Source organism: Accipiter gentilis, chromosome Z, assembly GCF_929443795.1.
Source record: "Accipiter gentilis chromosome Z, bAccGen1.1, whole genome shotgun sequence".
In the NCBI taxonomy this organism is placed as follows: Eukaryota; Metazoa; Chordata; class Aves; order Accipitriformes; family Accipitridae; genus Astur; species Astur gentilis.
The window spans coordinates 20,401,579-20,416,258 of NC_064919.1; the positions used below are offsets into that span (position 1 = coordinate 20,401,579).

The 14,680-nt window shown below is 37.5% G+C and overlaps 1 protein-coding gene across 6 annotated transcripts in view; it reads left to right on the forward strand.

Moving 5' to 3' along the window:
• TNFAIP8 (TNF alpha induced protein 8) overlaps window positions 1–11,589 on the forward strand; it is a 63,060-nt gene extending 51,471 nt beyond the window's left edge. For 4 of the 6 annotated variants that reach the window (XM_049796286.1, XM_049796289.1, XM_049796285.1 and 1 more), the window contains one exon: window positions 9,740–11,589. In XM_049796286.1, coding sequence (XP_049652243.1) covers window positions 9,740–10,305 — 566 coding nt within the window. In that variant the 3' untranslated portion in view covers window positions 10,306–11,589. Of the gene's footprint in view, window positions 1–2,792; window positions 2,811–6,754; window positions 7,109–9,739 lie in introns of those variants that run through there. The other 2 variants (XM_049796290.1, XM_049796288.1) reach the window with 2 other exon arrangements.
• The last annotated feature ends 3,091 nt before the right edge of the window (window positions 11,590–14,680 follow it).

The window sequence follows — 14,680 nt, forward strand, 5'->3', positions numbered from 1 at the left end:
AATACCGTTTGATGGCAGTGCAAAGTAAAGAAGTGGGACACTTAAATTCTACAGTAGTTAACAGCTGTAAAAAACAGTGCACTCTATTCCCTATGCCTTGCTCCAAGGAGTGAAATACAAAACACATGCAGGTTTTACAGAATTACAGGACAGTTGAGGCTGAAAGGGATCTCTGGAGACTGTCTCGTTTTAGTCAGTAAATATATTTGCAACATTTAAAAATAAATAGGATTGCTGGTGCTTTACTAGGTATCAAAGTTCTGTATCCGAATAATACTTTTTCCTGACATAAAAGAAAATTACACTGTCACACACATGATGTTTAACCAGAAGATTTAATTTTACAGAACAAGTTGCTAACAGTATTGAAGACACAATTTTACTCTTATGCTTTATATTCTACTAGGATTTAATGACATTAATGAAAGCAAAACCAAACTCTTAAGATTTGTGGGGAGGTGGACCTGTGTTTTGACAGTCACAATTTAAGCTTGAGAGTTTAAGTGTTGTTAAGTCAAAGATTTTAAAGGTGTGTTTTGCTCCCCCCCCTCCCAGTAAGTGTTTATGTATAGAAATACTTTGCATACTTTTTCAGCTGTTTTGAGCATTGGTTTTTAATTGGAGATGCCAGGAATAAAGCGAACCAAGTGGAAACAGAAGTCAAAGGAAAACCTCCAAAAGATAGATGGTGCGTTTGTGTCTTGGGGAGCCTGTTCTGTAACTGACAGCAAGGGAGTAAGGGAATGAAGGAGAGAAAATATTCTCAACCATTGGTTTCATGGCTGGAAGTTTAGATGAAAGTCCTGGTAGTTGCAGTCTGGATACAGAGGGAACAGGCCGTGACTACTAAATATTGGGAGAAAAAATTAAAACTGAGGTGTTGGTTTATTTGTTTCTCGTGGGAAAGGAAAGTAAGGGAAATGCGTGTTAGCAGGGACAAGGGAAAAAGACCACTACAGCCACCAAGTGTAGTAGTCCATAATCGCAGGTACCATGAATGATTGATTTGTGTGGAAGAGCAGACAAAGCATATATTCTATGTACAGCCTTTCATTTAATGCCAGAAAACTTATCCTTTATGCTATAAAACAGGAAAACAGGTAGTGAAAAATTAAAAACTGCAAAAGAGATGAAGTGTATCACTAGTGTCCCAGACCTAATGAACAGCGAGGATCTGATAAGTAAAATTTTTAGATGGCATATATTCCTGTGTTTTATGATCTGCATTTCAATGTTTATATTGAAAAAAGAATATACTAACGAGATGCCCAAGAGTTGAGTGCCCTGGGAATCACTACTGTTTTTTTCTGTGTCTGGCCTGTAGCTGTGGCAATCTTCAATGCTTCAGAAGTTTCTTTGGAAAGGAGAAAACAGCAATCAAATTATGTGAGTGGGGGGCAGGTGTCATTTAGTTTCTCAGGGCAACCAGTGGAAAATACAGGGGTAATATATATAAACAAAGTGCAAGCTAGCAATCCGGCCTTCTTTCACTGTTACAGTGAAAGAGAGATGCCTAAGGATTCCTGTTCTGTCTGCAAAGAACAGACAGGGTGGCATACAGATCAACATTGAGAAGAACAGAGAATGAGAACTGGAAAGACATTATTAGCTACTTTCAAAGTCATTGTAAGATCACTTTCAAACCTTTCTGTCATTTGAACTCTCTGAAGCATCTGCTGTGGCTTTCTTTGCATGCCATTCAAAATATGTGCCCCTTGCATTTTGACAGACAGGTTGCTACTTTGTCCGTATGGTTGAGTTCCTGGCCTCTTGTGCCAGGTTGCCATCTTGTCTTGACCTTCCAGTTCATTGTATTTTTGCCACGTGTATCTTAAACTTCTTCTTAACCCCCACCCCACACCCCGACCCCAGTAAAATTTAAGTCTCTCCAATTGATTCAGAGTTCCCCAGGGATACTGGTCTCAGTGTTTTTCCTTCTGCATTCAAGCCAGAAGCTCTTCTGTTATACTCTAGGTCCTGGTGCCTATGGCTAGCGTTTTCTTGTGAGAAGACGCTCCTTTTGCCCGGATGGTTGTAAGACCAATTAGATACCTCTTTCTAAACTTTAACTTTTGGTAAAACATTCAATTGTAACAGCCAGATTATTTTACTGGAAGTGCCACCTGGGTTAGGGAGCTTGGCACTTTGCCTTGCTGCAGTTTGGTACTGGTTTCTAAGGCTGGACAAAAAAATACAGTACCTGCATGGCATTTGCTTGATCAAAGGGAGTGACCTAAGATACACTTTATTTCCTATGAAACGATTTGTGCAGTATTACTGTTGAGTGTGCATGGACACCTGATAGACAGAGAGGAACTTGATGTAGGCCTGAAATGGCCAACAGCTGAAATATACAGGCTGCATATTTAATACCACAACACCTGTTGTTACATTCCAGCAAGGAAAACAAATGGTGGCAAAGGAGTGAAATACCAGACTAAGTTCATGACCCTACTCTGTGCAACTGTCATTTTCTCTGTTTAATATCCAACTTATTTTAAAATATGCTTCTCTAAGAGCAGTCATCAGAAGTTAATCTGAATTTTTTTTCCTTATTAAAGCTGCACTGTTAATTAAAATACACACAGAGGCTCTAGGAAAAAGGGCTTTTAAAAAGGCTTTTAAAACTTCTAAATCAGCTACAGTATACGTATCATGTGATGCACAGGGTGGCTGTGGGAAGCACAGGCATGTAAAACCAGAATAACTTGTTGGCACAGACTGCTCTCATGGGACTGCAAAACTCTGCACATACATTCTTGTTGGAAATAGCATCTTTCCTTGCCATGCTACTCAGCCTTAACTTCCAGGTACTTTTTTTGGCAATTCTTCTCACCTCTTGATCAAAAAAGTATTTTGTTTTCTGTTTTTTCATGGTCTGTTTTGGGGTTTGCAGCTAGAATGTGGGTTGTCTTTTGCTGGTGGTCAAATTTTGGACATATTAATACACTAAGGCTAGAATTAAATAGAAAAATCAGGAAGCATATAACAATATTGTATGCATTCTGCAAATCTATTGACAATGACTTCTTTGGCACTTTATTGAATAAAAAAAGGTGTTCTCAATGGTGTTTTTGTAGCTTTTCTCTTTCCTGTGTTGCTGCTGCTGAATGTATGCTTACTTTCAGCATGAGTATGCAGATTAGACATACTGTATGTTTCAAAAAATGCTTCATTAGCCAGATTTTCTTTCAAAATTGCTTGATTAACTCTTGCTTCAGAATTACTTGCAGCTGCAGAGCTGACTTCCAAATCCAGTAAGCCTGCTCATGCAGTTTGCCATGCATTAGGCTTGGCTTCAGATGGCGTATTTTTTTCTTTTAAAAGTCTTCCAGTGTGAATGTTAAAATTAGTACACATTGCTGACTAACATTCTCATAGTATGCTCAGTTTATAAAAGTTATGGTGAGTGAGAATTTAGTACAATTTACTGTACCTATTAAGAGAACTGTAGGCAAAGGTTACTTACCTTTATGAACGAATGCTTTGTATGCGTTGAAAATTTTAATTTAAACTGTTTTCTAGTTAAAATTGCTATTCATATATAAATCTGCCTTTTTAAAAACAAAGTGCCAGATAAAATATTTGCTTTTCAAATAAGGACCTTGTGTACCTGAATCAAAAAAGTAGAGAGATATATGGAAGAAATAAGAACTGTATAGGGCCCTTGTTTTGTCTGGGTTTTTTTTTCTCCTTCTGCACTTAGCTGTTTGCCCTCTGGGTTTTCCACTGCCTGATGGTGCTTGCCCAAGCTATCTGCCCTGTTGCAGTCCTTTTCTCATAAACTCTGTGGCTGCCCTGGCGTCTTCTCACCCCTGCCATCAGCCAGCTTAGAAGTTGCAGTCCCAGTGTCTGAGGTTGAAGAGTGAAAGCTGTCAGAGCACTGTCTGGTACAAGCATGCTGATCTTGCATGTCTGGTACAAGCTTCAGTTTTCATCAGCTTTTGAAAAGCCAACAAGTGAACAAACACTTGCAAACACAGAGACAGGCCAATATGCTGAAGTGACCATCTGGGGACTGCTGCGTCTTTGGAAGGATTTGTACATTGCAAGGACTTTATCAGTGCTCTTAAAAAGTTTGTTACACACCTTTCACCCAGGAAACTTTGAAGCACTTAGATAAGAATCAAAATACTGACGCTTCTGTTTTAAAAAAAAAAAAAAAAAAAATTTTAAAAAAAATCACACCACCAAAAAATGTTCTTTGAAACCATGACTCACTCGCTCTGGTGGTTATTAAGAAGCTATAAATCATGGTGGCTGCTAGAAAAATGAGCTTACCTTATTCATATCTGAAGAATTCATAGTCTGTGTCCTACCACTCATTTTTTAATCTTATCGTCACATAATAAGTACATTGTGAAAATTGTTACAGCCCTGGTAACAGGTTTATGACTCTATTTCTGGCTGTTCTGTACTTCAGGACTTGTTCGTTCACTGATGCTACCTCTTGCTGTTTATCACCATTGGAGCTTTACCTTACTGAAGTCATGTGTTTATATATGAAGTCATATGCTTATATGCCTCAGTGCATGTATTTTTTTTTAATGTTTCTGGCCTTTATCATTCCTGAAAACAAGGGTAGCCCTGTAAAGACCTAGAAAGCAGAAAGCACAAGAAAAAGTAAAAAATTCAGTAATTCTTTTATCCCTTGATATCTAGGCGATCTCATGATTTTGGAGGTGCATGACTCATGGTCACATACACTTGGAGAGTGTAGTGCTGTCAGTCCTGCTTGATTTCATTTTGCCTCCCTCCAGGGAAATGATGCTCTTTCACTCTGGGAGTCTGACTGAACATGTAATTCATATGGCATGCACGGGCTTTTAGCTGTAGCTCTCGCCCACAGTCTGTAGAGAGGCAAACACACTCGTCCACACAGGATGCCTGGCAGGAAATCGGTTGCCACATTTCTCAAAGCTATGTGATACAGTCTTTGAAATGCTGCCTGAAGCACCCAGTCCATGCTGTCTCTTGCCTCCTAATCCTGTGTAAGTGTTCTTCATGCCTTGCCCCAAACCCCCTGTTATTTTTGGACCTTGCACTCACCAGGTACTAGCGCGTGGTATGCCAATCACTAAAATGAGAACTGGGTCTCACACAGCAGCATTGTTATTAATGGCTTTACAGTCACATTTTCTCTTCTGCTGGGACTGTTGTATCAACATACTGAGTATGTACACTAGAAATGCAACTCATGTCAGCATGCTCAACTCTTGACTTGCTCATGGAATTTAACATGGTTCACTGGAAGTTTTTACTGGATCCTTTTTTTATGGTCCTTCTTTATTACAACAAAGCTTAAAAATACTCAGTGACTCAAGTATTCATTGTCAATGTACATGAGATTGAATACACTCAACTCAACATTCAATGGTAGGTTCAATATCACTTATCTTGTGGAAAAAACATTCTGCCTTGATTTAAGGCAGTGAAATTGTCTGATTCAACTTTTTTTTTTTTTTTTTTTTTTTTTTTCCAAATGCTGCATTGGAGTTTTTGGGGTGTTTGTTTTTTTGGGTTTGGTTTTTTTTTTTTTTTTTTTTTTTTTTAGTTTAAATAGAGTTCAGAAATAGGGTGTTTGGTAATAGGCATTTGCCACAGTACAGAGAGAGGTGTACTAGCTTCCACATCAGGGAAAAGTCAGCACTGCAGCCATAAGTAGTAGCTTGCTTGTACTTTTATACCAGTCTCCTGAGACCTTATTAACCCACAATTCTAAATTTTCACTGAAAGTTTATAATTCCACCACAGTTTTAAGGAAAACATCTATAAGGTAAAATATTTTGGGGAAAATACATCCAGAATGCTACATGTCCAATATTTATTGACTTTGACACACAAAATACTAATGTTAAACACATATACTGTTGGTTGCAAAAATCAAGAAGTTTCATAATTAATAAGCTCCCAGCTTTCACAGGAGGCAGTCTCTAGCAACGTGTTTGCTCCTCTAAATCGTAAATAAGAAGACTTTGCAGATGTGCCCATTAATCCCTAAGATCCTCTGAATTTCGAAGCGATGGAGGCCAGATTTCCTCTCAGAGCCTTTCCCTTTGGACTGCTCTCGTCTGTGGAGGTGTGGCTCTACTGAACATAATCATGTTTATTTGTATAGATTGTACAGAAAATGACATTCCACTGATTTCACAGGGGTATTTTTTGATGATATGCTTTACAAAAGTGACGTGTAAAACTGCACAGGAAAGACGTAGGAGCTATAAAGAGCAGTCATGAGGAAAAACTGAGATGCTTAAAATTAGTGGGATTACATGCCCAAATTCTGGGTGTGCTGCAAGCCACCAGAGAAATGGCACTATTTCAGTTTAAAGTGCAAGGATGGGACCTGTCCATACAATAGGTGTGGTCAGAGATTTATATATCCTGGCTCGCTACTGTAATCACTCTTAAAATGTGACTACATACAATCAGCCCTGACAAAATGAGGCTGCTTTAAGTAGTTGTCTAAATGTGGATTATTTTTATGTAAATATGGCTTATTTTTAGGTACTCGCATCTGAAATCTGTAGTCAGAGGTTTGAAAGGGGATGCTCGGCCATCCTCAGGTTGGGAATGGGGCGCTGCTGATGCGTGCAGCCCGTGGCCGCCCCTCACCAGCACCCTGTGACCCGCACGCGAGTATCTGCATTTGCAGATACCAGGTTAATGTTTAACCTCTTTTTGACACGTCCCCTGCCCTTTCGAGTCACAGGACCTTTCTTCTCCCTCCCTTTCTGCTAATTGTACCAGTTGTCAGTTAGTAATAACGGCTATTGGTGTTGCACTGCTTGCTCAGCAGTGCAATTTCCTTTCAGCTCTCTTTTCAAGGAAGTGAAACCACCGCGATGTATTTTTGCGTTCTGAGGTGCCAAAGCAAAATGAAGCACCACGGGCAGGAGAGAAAGGTAGCTGAGAAGAGCTGCTGGTACAGTGAGGACGAAAAACCCATGTTCGCTCTGTGATAGCTTCTGACAGCATTTCAAAGCCCATGATAAAGTGTGTGCTGGATTTAGCAGAATAAATAAGCCCCAGGCCAGTCTTCACCTCCGATATTTTGTCTCTCTTTCTGCTGTCAGCATTAACAATTGCACTTCCATTTGATGAACAAGTAAGTAATAATTTTACTGTTTCTTAAGGAAGTATGTATGTTTGGTCTGAAGGAGCTCCGTAATCTTACTGCTTAAATTCAGTTTTATTTAAGCAATTGACTGTGAAATACACTTTAGGTCTTTCTGCTATTGGTAATGAGGAAAAATTCTGATTATAAAATAGAGTTTGCAAGTTCCTTTTTGGATTGACTGACATGAAATACTGAAGTCTGAAAGTTTTGTATGTAGCAATTAAATTAGAACCCATGTAATACCACAGGGAAAATGAAACTGACTTCTGGTGTATTGCAAAGTAGATGGAAAATACGCTGTGCAGGGTGGTCGCAAAACTTGGACAGTTTTTAGAGAAATGGCATAAAGAGTTTAACACCTCATGTAAGTGAGCAATTTGTGTTTTGCTTAGCAATGGTAATTACATGTCGAGCTCTACTTTGTCAAATGTTAAATTATGTAATGTAATGGGGTTTTCGTTGGAAAAACTGTACATTTTTTTGAAAACTGCCATGTTTTCAGTTTCTTGAAATTGATGCTTTGCAGGTAAATTCTTAGAATCATACCTGACTGTTTGTGTGACTCGCTGGAGGCAGGTTGTAGGGATTTCTGCTCAATTACCATGGAGCATTCTGTGTGATATAGGTAGCATTTTATAAGACTACCTACAGCACCCTGGGAAAGAACATTTTAAAATACATATATATTGTATTGTGGGGGTTTTTTCTCTGCAAATTTATGGAAGAAACTTTGAAACAGCGAATTCTTAGTACAAACATCTGTATATCTTTGTCGACTGTCAGAAAGAAGACATCATGAGCAATTACTAAATTGGAAGGCTTTAAAGAAATAAAAGTTATGAAAGAACAATCAATATTGTTGTTTTGGAGGGAAAAAAGCTATCATTCATCTGTAGATCTTTGTAAAGCATTGGCTGTTGAGTTCTAGTATTTGACCACCCTTTGAAATACTTCAATTAGGTTTTTTTTAATAGCAACAATTGCAGTTTTACATTAAAAACCACAAAAAGTGAATCAAATATTTTCAGTTCAGATTGACTGCTTAACATCTTTAATGTCTTCCTGTATCTTTGTGGTTGAGAAACATGTCTGTCTTGTGATCTCGAGTGCTTTGCTCAAGATGGTTAACAATGGGTTCTCTGGTTTTTGAGTGTCCTCATGTAGTGAAGGTTCTAAAAAATGCACTCAAATACTTAATGCTTCAAAACAAAATACAGGTATGTACTAAAAGGCTTAGGAAACAAAACCTGCTTAAAAGTTTCTGAGATGACCGAAATAGAGATTGTTACCAAGTTTCTTAAAGGTAGAGTTGAAGAAAAAATACGGATTTGCGTCTCATGTCCTGAAGGACAGGTTCCTTCTTACTGCTGGAACTCTAGAGGCACCCTGTGTCTGAACACACCTAGCTGCCCAAATACAAACAGTTAAGAGGAAACCTTTTCCAAATTCAGGGACTTACTGTTTGGCATCTGCAGGGTTTATGTTTTCATTAAAAGTGGGGTGGGGTGGGGGGGAGGAAGCCACAAACCCCCACATTTCCAGGCCCTGTGTTGGCAAAGCAAACCTTCCATATGTGAAGTAAATGTAAACAGATGAAGCTTTCCTTCAGCCTGTCTGAGACTCCAGGAAAGCTACAGCATGAAGGCAGCCATCTCCCTGACGGTTCAATATGAATTCACATGTGCCTTACTGGAGAAGGTGCTGCAAAGGCAATGTGGTGTAGTTGTCACTGGCAACAGAACATGAGCTGTAACATTTCACAAAACAAGTTTCTGAAAGAGCATTTGGGGTCTTTTAAGTATTTGAAGAAATTACAAACCAGTCATTAGGTATATCGGTGCAAGCAAGCATAGTTTTGGAGGTGGAAATCTGCTCTAGGATATACTTTGTTGGTCGCAGAAGGATTTCTTTATGAGGTTATGCTAGCAAATGTTAATGGCAAACCCTAGACTGTTTATTTTTGTCTATTTCTGCATTAAGTATAGGACATAGAATTGCTAAATCTATACTTGCTTTCCTTCTGCAAATTAGCTGCTTCAGACTGCATTCAGAGAATCTCAGTATTGCTTGCTGATAAGGGATTTTTGTGTTTATATTGTATTTGTTTATATATAGCTATATATATGTATAAAATATATATATAAATATAATAGATGTGTGGGATCTGAGATCACTGATCATGTCATGCTAAGCACGAAAAAGTTTTACAATGGTTGATTCACTGAATTACTATCTTTAAGTAAGTAGCAGTGGTAATTGTAATGAGATTGGGATAGTCATGGTTTCAGAATTCATTATGAATATGAGAATCAGATCAGACTTACAACTCATCTGATCAAATAGGGCAGGTTTATTTTTAAACCATTTTTGAGCAAGTTCTATCTTGGGTTTGGATTTTCTCAAAAGTAAAACAGTATAAAAGAATGTAAACCTAGAGACAACATTTTTAGTGATTGAAAAGATGGGGTTTTCTCCAACTGCATCCGTAAGTTTGCATTATTTTTGTGGCAGTTAGTAAGACTAATATGAATGGATAGACATGGAACTATTCCTCAACTTACTGTCACTAGTACGTCTGTTACATAGTATTGACTGCATACTTTTTTTTCTCCCCCCCAGTGGCCACAGATGTCTTCAACTCCAAAAGTCTGGCCATTCAGGCCCAGAAGAAGATCCTTGGAAAAATGGTGTCCAAATCAATAGCAACTACTTTGATCGATGATACAAGCAGTGATGTTTTAGATGAGCTCTATAGAGTGACAAAGGAATATACCCAAAATAAAAAGGAAGCAGAGAAAATCATCAAAAACCTCATTAAAATAGTCCTCAAATTGGCAATTCTCTACAGGAACAACCAATTTAATCAGGATGAAATAGCGTTGATGGAGAAATTCAAGAAGAAAGTTCATCAGCTGGCTAAGACCGTGGTCAGTTTCCATCAGGTGGATTATACCTTTGACAGGAATTTTTTGTCCAAACTGTTAAATGATTGTAGAGAGCTACTGCATGAAATCATTCAGCGTCACCTAACTGCAAAGTCACATGGACGCGTCAACAATGTGTTTGATCACTTCTCTGATTGTGAATTTTTGGCTGCCTTGTACAATCCCTTTGGACCTTATAAACTCCATTTGCAGAAGCTTTGTGATGGTGTCAACAAAATGCTAGATGAGGGGAACATATAGGTACTTGTATTAATGTTGACTGCCTATGCGTTACTTGTAGATGAAACACTGTTGATTTATGAAGGAATAAGGGAGCATGCAAAAATGTTTTTTTACATTTTGCCAATTATTTCTGAAATATCTTTATTAAATTGATTCCTTGTTATGAGCTACCTGTTGCTATTCATAGTCCATCTGGAAGAAAGACTGCACATGACATTTTTTACTGTGCTTTGCCTATGGAAACAGCTGGATAAAGAAAATAAAAGAGAACGCTCCAAGTAGAGTAAGAGTCTTGCAAGATAGATATACAAAACAAAACAACATGCTGTCAGACAATCCACATCTTTCATAGATTTACAGAATTATTTCTAAACTATCAGAGTCCAGTAATGTCAGTAACAGACTGTCGTGGTGATGGTACACTCTATAATTTCTCTGACTTATTTGTAAAATAGATATATTTGATTCATTTATAGTCTTTTATGCTCTCTGCACAGATCACAGCTTCCTAATGTTGCCCTTATGAAGCATTCAGTTTCAAATAATATCAGTGATGCTGTCATGTAGAGTCTTAACAGGCTTGTTCATCTCCAGCTCAGTGGTGAAAACTTCCCGTCTGCAAGGCTACCAAGTATAGATCCGTATAGACCTGCACAGATGCTTGCTTCCTTTGATTAAATGGGGATTATTTGAGGAATAAGCTACAGTAAAATAGCCTAACTGGGGAAGAGTATTCCCTAGAAACCACCTGCGGTACGTAATTTTAACTCTACCTATGGTAAGGTAAAACACAGTGACTTACCTGTGCAATTCCTTAAGATATATAGAATCCTGCTAATAAGTCACAATTCTTTCTGAAAAGGTGTGAGGCAGTATATTTTATACACTAGGCTGATGTGTATGATGATGTGAATTCAGAAAGCTTGATCTGCTGAAAATAAATTCTAAGCCAATTTGCTTTGTGTACAATGAAACTAGAAACAGCAATTAGTTGTATTGTGCTATATACTATTTAACTAATGGAAAATATGGAATGTTGGATAAATTTTGTTTCTTCTTTTTTTCCCCTCTTATTTTCATCCATCTTTTTCCGCTCTCATCTTCTACCTGCCTTGCCCCTGGGGGATAAAAAAAATGTGACTTTCCAGACACTGTAATGTACTTAAAAGCATGAAGTTAATACATTTCAAACACCAGAAGCATTTTTGTTAGGAAGCTTATAAAGAATTTGCTGTTTATTTAATTGCCAGTGTTTTTGCTGTTTGCTGTGTCCTTTTGTTGTAACGAGTAAACCAAAGAATATTTGCACTCTGAACTTTTCATGCCTTTTTTTTTCCCTTGTTGTGTTTTAAATTATAAAGAGCTAACTTGGCCTGTGCCAGTAATGAAAGCATCACAGTCTCCGACATATGGCTTCAGCATTACTTGTAACTTTTTAAGAGAGAAAATTCACTTTTATTCATGTTTGTTTGGTCACTAGGCTCTGAATATTCCCAGAAAGGTGCCAGAAATGTGCTAGAGAAAAGTGTGTTCAAAATGTGAACTCATTTTATACAAGCCACTAGTGTCCAGCAGAGAGAGCGGATTAATGTACTACTAGGCTAGAACAACGGGGAACTGATGTAAGGATAGTACACCAGAATTTGCCAAGAAATAGATTATTAGGTTAGACATCTGAAGGAATATCATTTAAGATCCCTTCCCATGTTTTACTTAAACTGTACATACATTGTACTTTTGTCCATCAGAAGTCATGTATAGGAACGCAATATCATGAGGAAATCCCACAAACTGTAAAGAGTATATTTTCTGATGTATTTGTTCCACCTATTTCTTTTCTTTTCCCACCTAGAAAAAGCTGTTTGTTTTCTTTCCCACTTCTCTCTGAGGTGAGAATAAAAAGGAACTTGACTTCTAGAAATTGAAACAGTTTTCTTCACAAATTCTTTTTTCTAAATCATGTTCTGATTCTCCGAAATAGCATAGTTTATAATGAATGGTAATAGTTACTGAAAGGAGGGCAGGACAGTACCTTGTTTAGAACAAGACGTAATATATGTATGTGCTACATAAAGCATGAAAGATTTTCTTCAGCCATGACCCAGAATATTTTGACTGCTCAAATTTGAATTTTCTCTGGGGCAAAAATTGCTTAAATGTTCCTTGTACATTGTTAATGAACACCTACTCACATATATATGAGCCATATTGTAGTCAAACTATGTATATTTTCAGTAACACAGTAACTTCCTACTCAGTTGCATTATCTGGCCATTCACTTTTTAGAAGAAGTGAAAATAGCTCATGGAGATTTGATTATAAGCTTAAAAACTTGACAACTAGAAGTTATATGTAGCTTAAAATGTAGTTACAGTCTTCTGAGATGCTGTAACAATAGTTCTTGTCTGGCATTCATTTTCAATTACAAAGAAGTGACTTTTGTAATGATGAAAGAAAATAATTGTACTGGATTTCCAAAGACCTACCTTTATAAATAACACAACATAGTACTCAAGCTGTATACTTTCACAGTTAATTTATTTTTCCTGCAGCGTACATAAATAGTGGCTTCAATTATCAAAATTCAGAAATAAATTGATAGCATTTTTCCTTTTAATACACTTGTCATATTAAAGCATCGACCATCTAGCAGAAACTTGGCATAGTCAAGAGTTTAAAAATGGTTACATTAGTACTGTTTAATTATGGGTAGGATAATGCCATTATTTGTGCTGTAAAACTGATGCATCATTGTGTCTTAATAGGATAAAAATCATTAATACATTAAAGTCCAATCATGGATTCACTTTACACTATGCTTTTATATCTCAGTACCTTAGGTGTTTCCTATTTGTAATGCCCGTTCAAAGTTTATTTAAAATGTAGTGCCAAATGCCATCAAAATGTACGTTGGTGAAGTTGTGGAAGTTAAAACTAGTGTTACAGCCTTCTAGAGGCACTGAAAAAGTGGCAAGTCAGACCTTGGATACCTTTTGCAAGACATACCAAACAACTGTGATCTCAGCCATACAAAGAAAGCAAGATACAGGGAGGTTATCACAGCCATTTTGTGTGTGCCACCTTGAAAGGGATTCACTAAACCTTTCGACCACCCCTTAATGATGTTTGTATGCATTTGTATGTATGCATAGACAAAAAACAAACAAGAAGACACAACTGAGTAAGTTACAAACCTTATTCTTGTCCTTAAGCTCTCTTGAGATTTATTTCCGTTTAGAAGGCACGGAGATTAGTAGGAGTCTGGAAGCTTTCAGCAACTGGTGTGGGGCTTTTTTTTTTTTTTCTTTAGGGAAATATCAAATCATGTCCCTTCTACAAAAAGATTCAACCCCACCCATAAAGCAAATTCCTGTAAAATAAAGGAGTGAGGAGGTGGCCAATTGCTTTCTTACATCTCTCCCTAAAACGATTGCATTGTCCCAAGAAAGTAGTGAACTGATTTTGATGGAAGTTGGCTTCAGTTGCTTTCCAGCCCCTTATTGTAGCTGTTACAGCTAGAATGTGACTCTTTAAAGGTAAACTGGAATTCTGCATGTATCTCTTCAAGGGACCAGAACATGCTTGTTTTCATGGTCTAGCAGAGGAATCCACACTACCCATAAGTCCATCATTGTCAAAGGTGACAGTGTTATTAAAAGAATGGATAAGTTGCACATTGTATGGGCTTAGATGGCCTTTCTATGATGAGTGTTCACCATCTGATGACCTGCTACCATAGCTTTCCTTTGGTCTTGCATGCTTTTCCTGCCCATCTGAGCAGCAGAACTAGGCTTCAGACAGGTCTATTCCTTTGCTACTATCTTTGCCCCAAGATTATATTACATTGTGTATGCATCTAAGGAGAACAGTAGATAGAACATGTTACCCACTTTGCTTAATGAGAAAAAAACAGAGGTAACTACCAGTTTCCTGGTTTTTTTTGCAATGTAATTTGGAATCTGAAAGAATAATCTACATCTTGATTTAGGTGTTAATACTGTTTCGGATATAGTGTATACCCTCATCATTTTAATAAGCATTTAGCTGTGATTTCAGTACATGTATTTCTGAGCCTTTTTAAAAAAAAACAAAACAAACACACACACACAAAACCCTAGTGCTTTTGAATGCATTACAGAGGGTATACTTCAGCATGAACATGGAATGAAGATTCCCGTTTGCATAACCATTTGCAGAGAAACGTTATTACAACTGTTTTTCATTGAGGTTTGGGCAGGTCAGCCAACATTCATGGTTAAGTGGCAACCATCTGCGCTTTGGATAAAACAACTGTCAAAGGAGAGTATAGTTGTCCAGAAAAGTTCTGTAATATCTTATTTTTTTTACATTTTGCACATAAACGAAACTTCTTTTGGGAGAGGAAAGTTTCCTA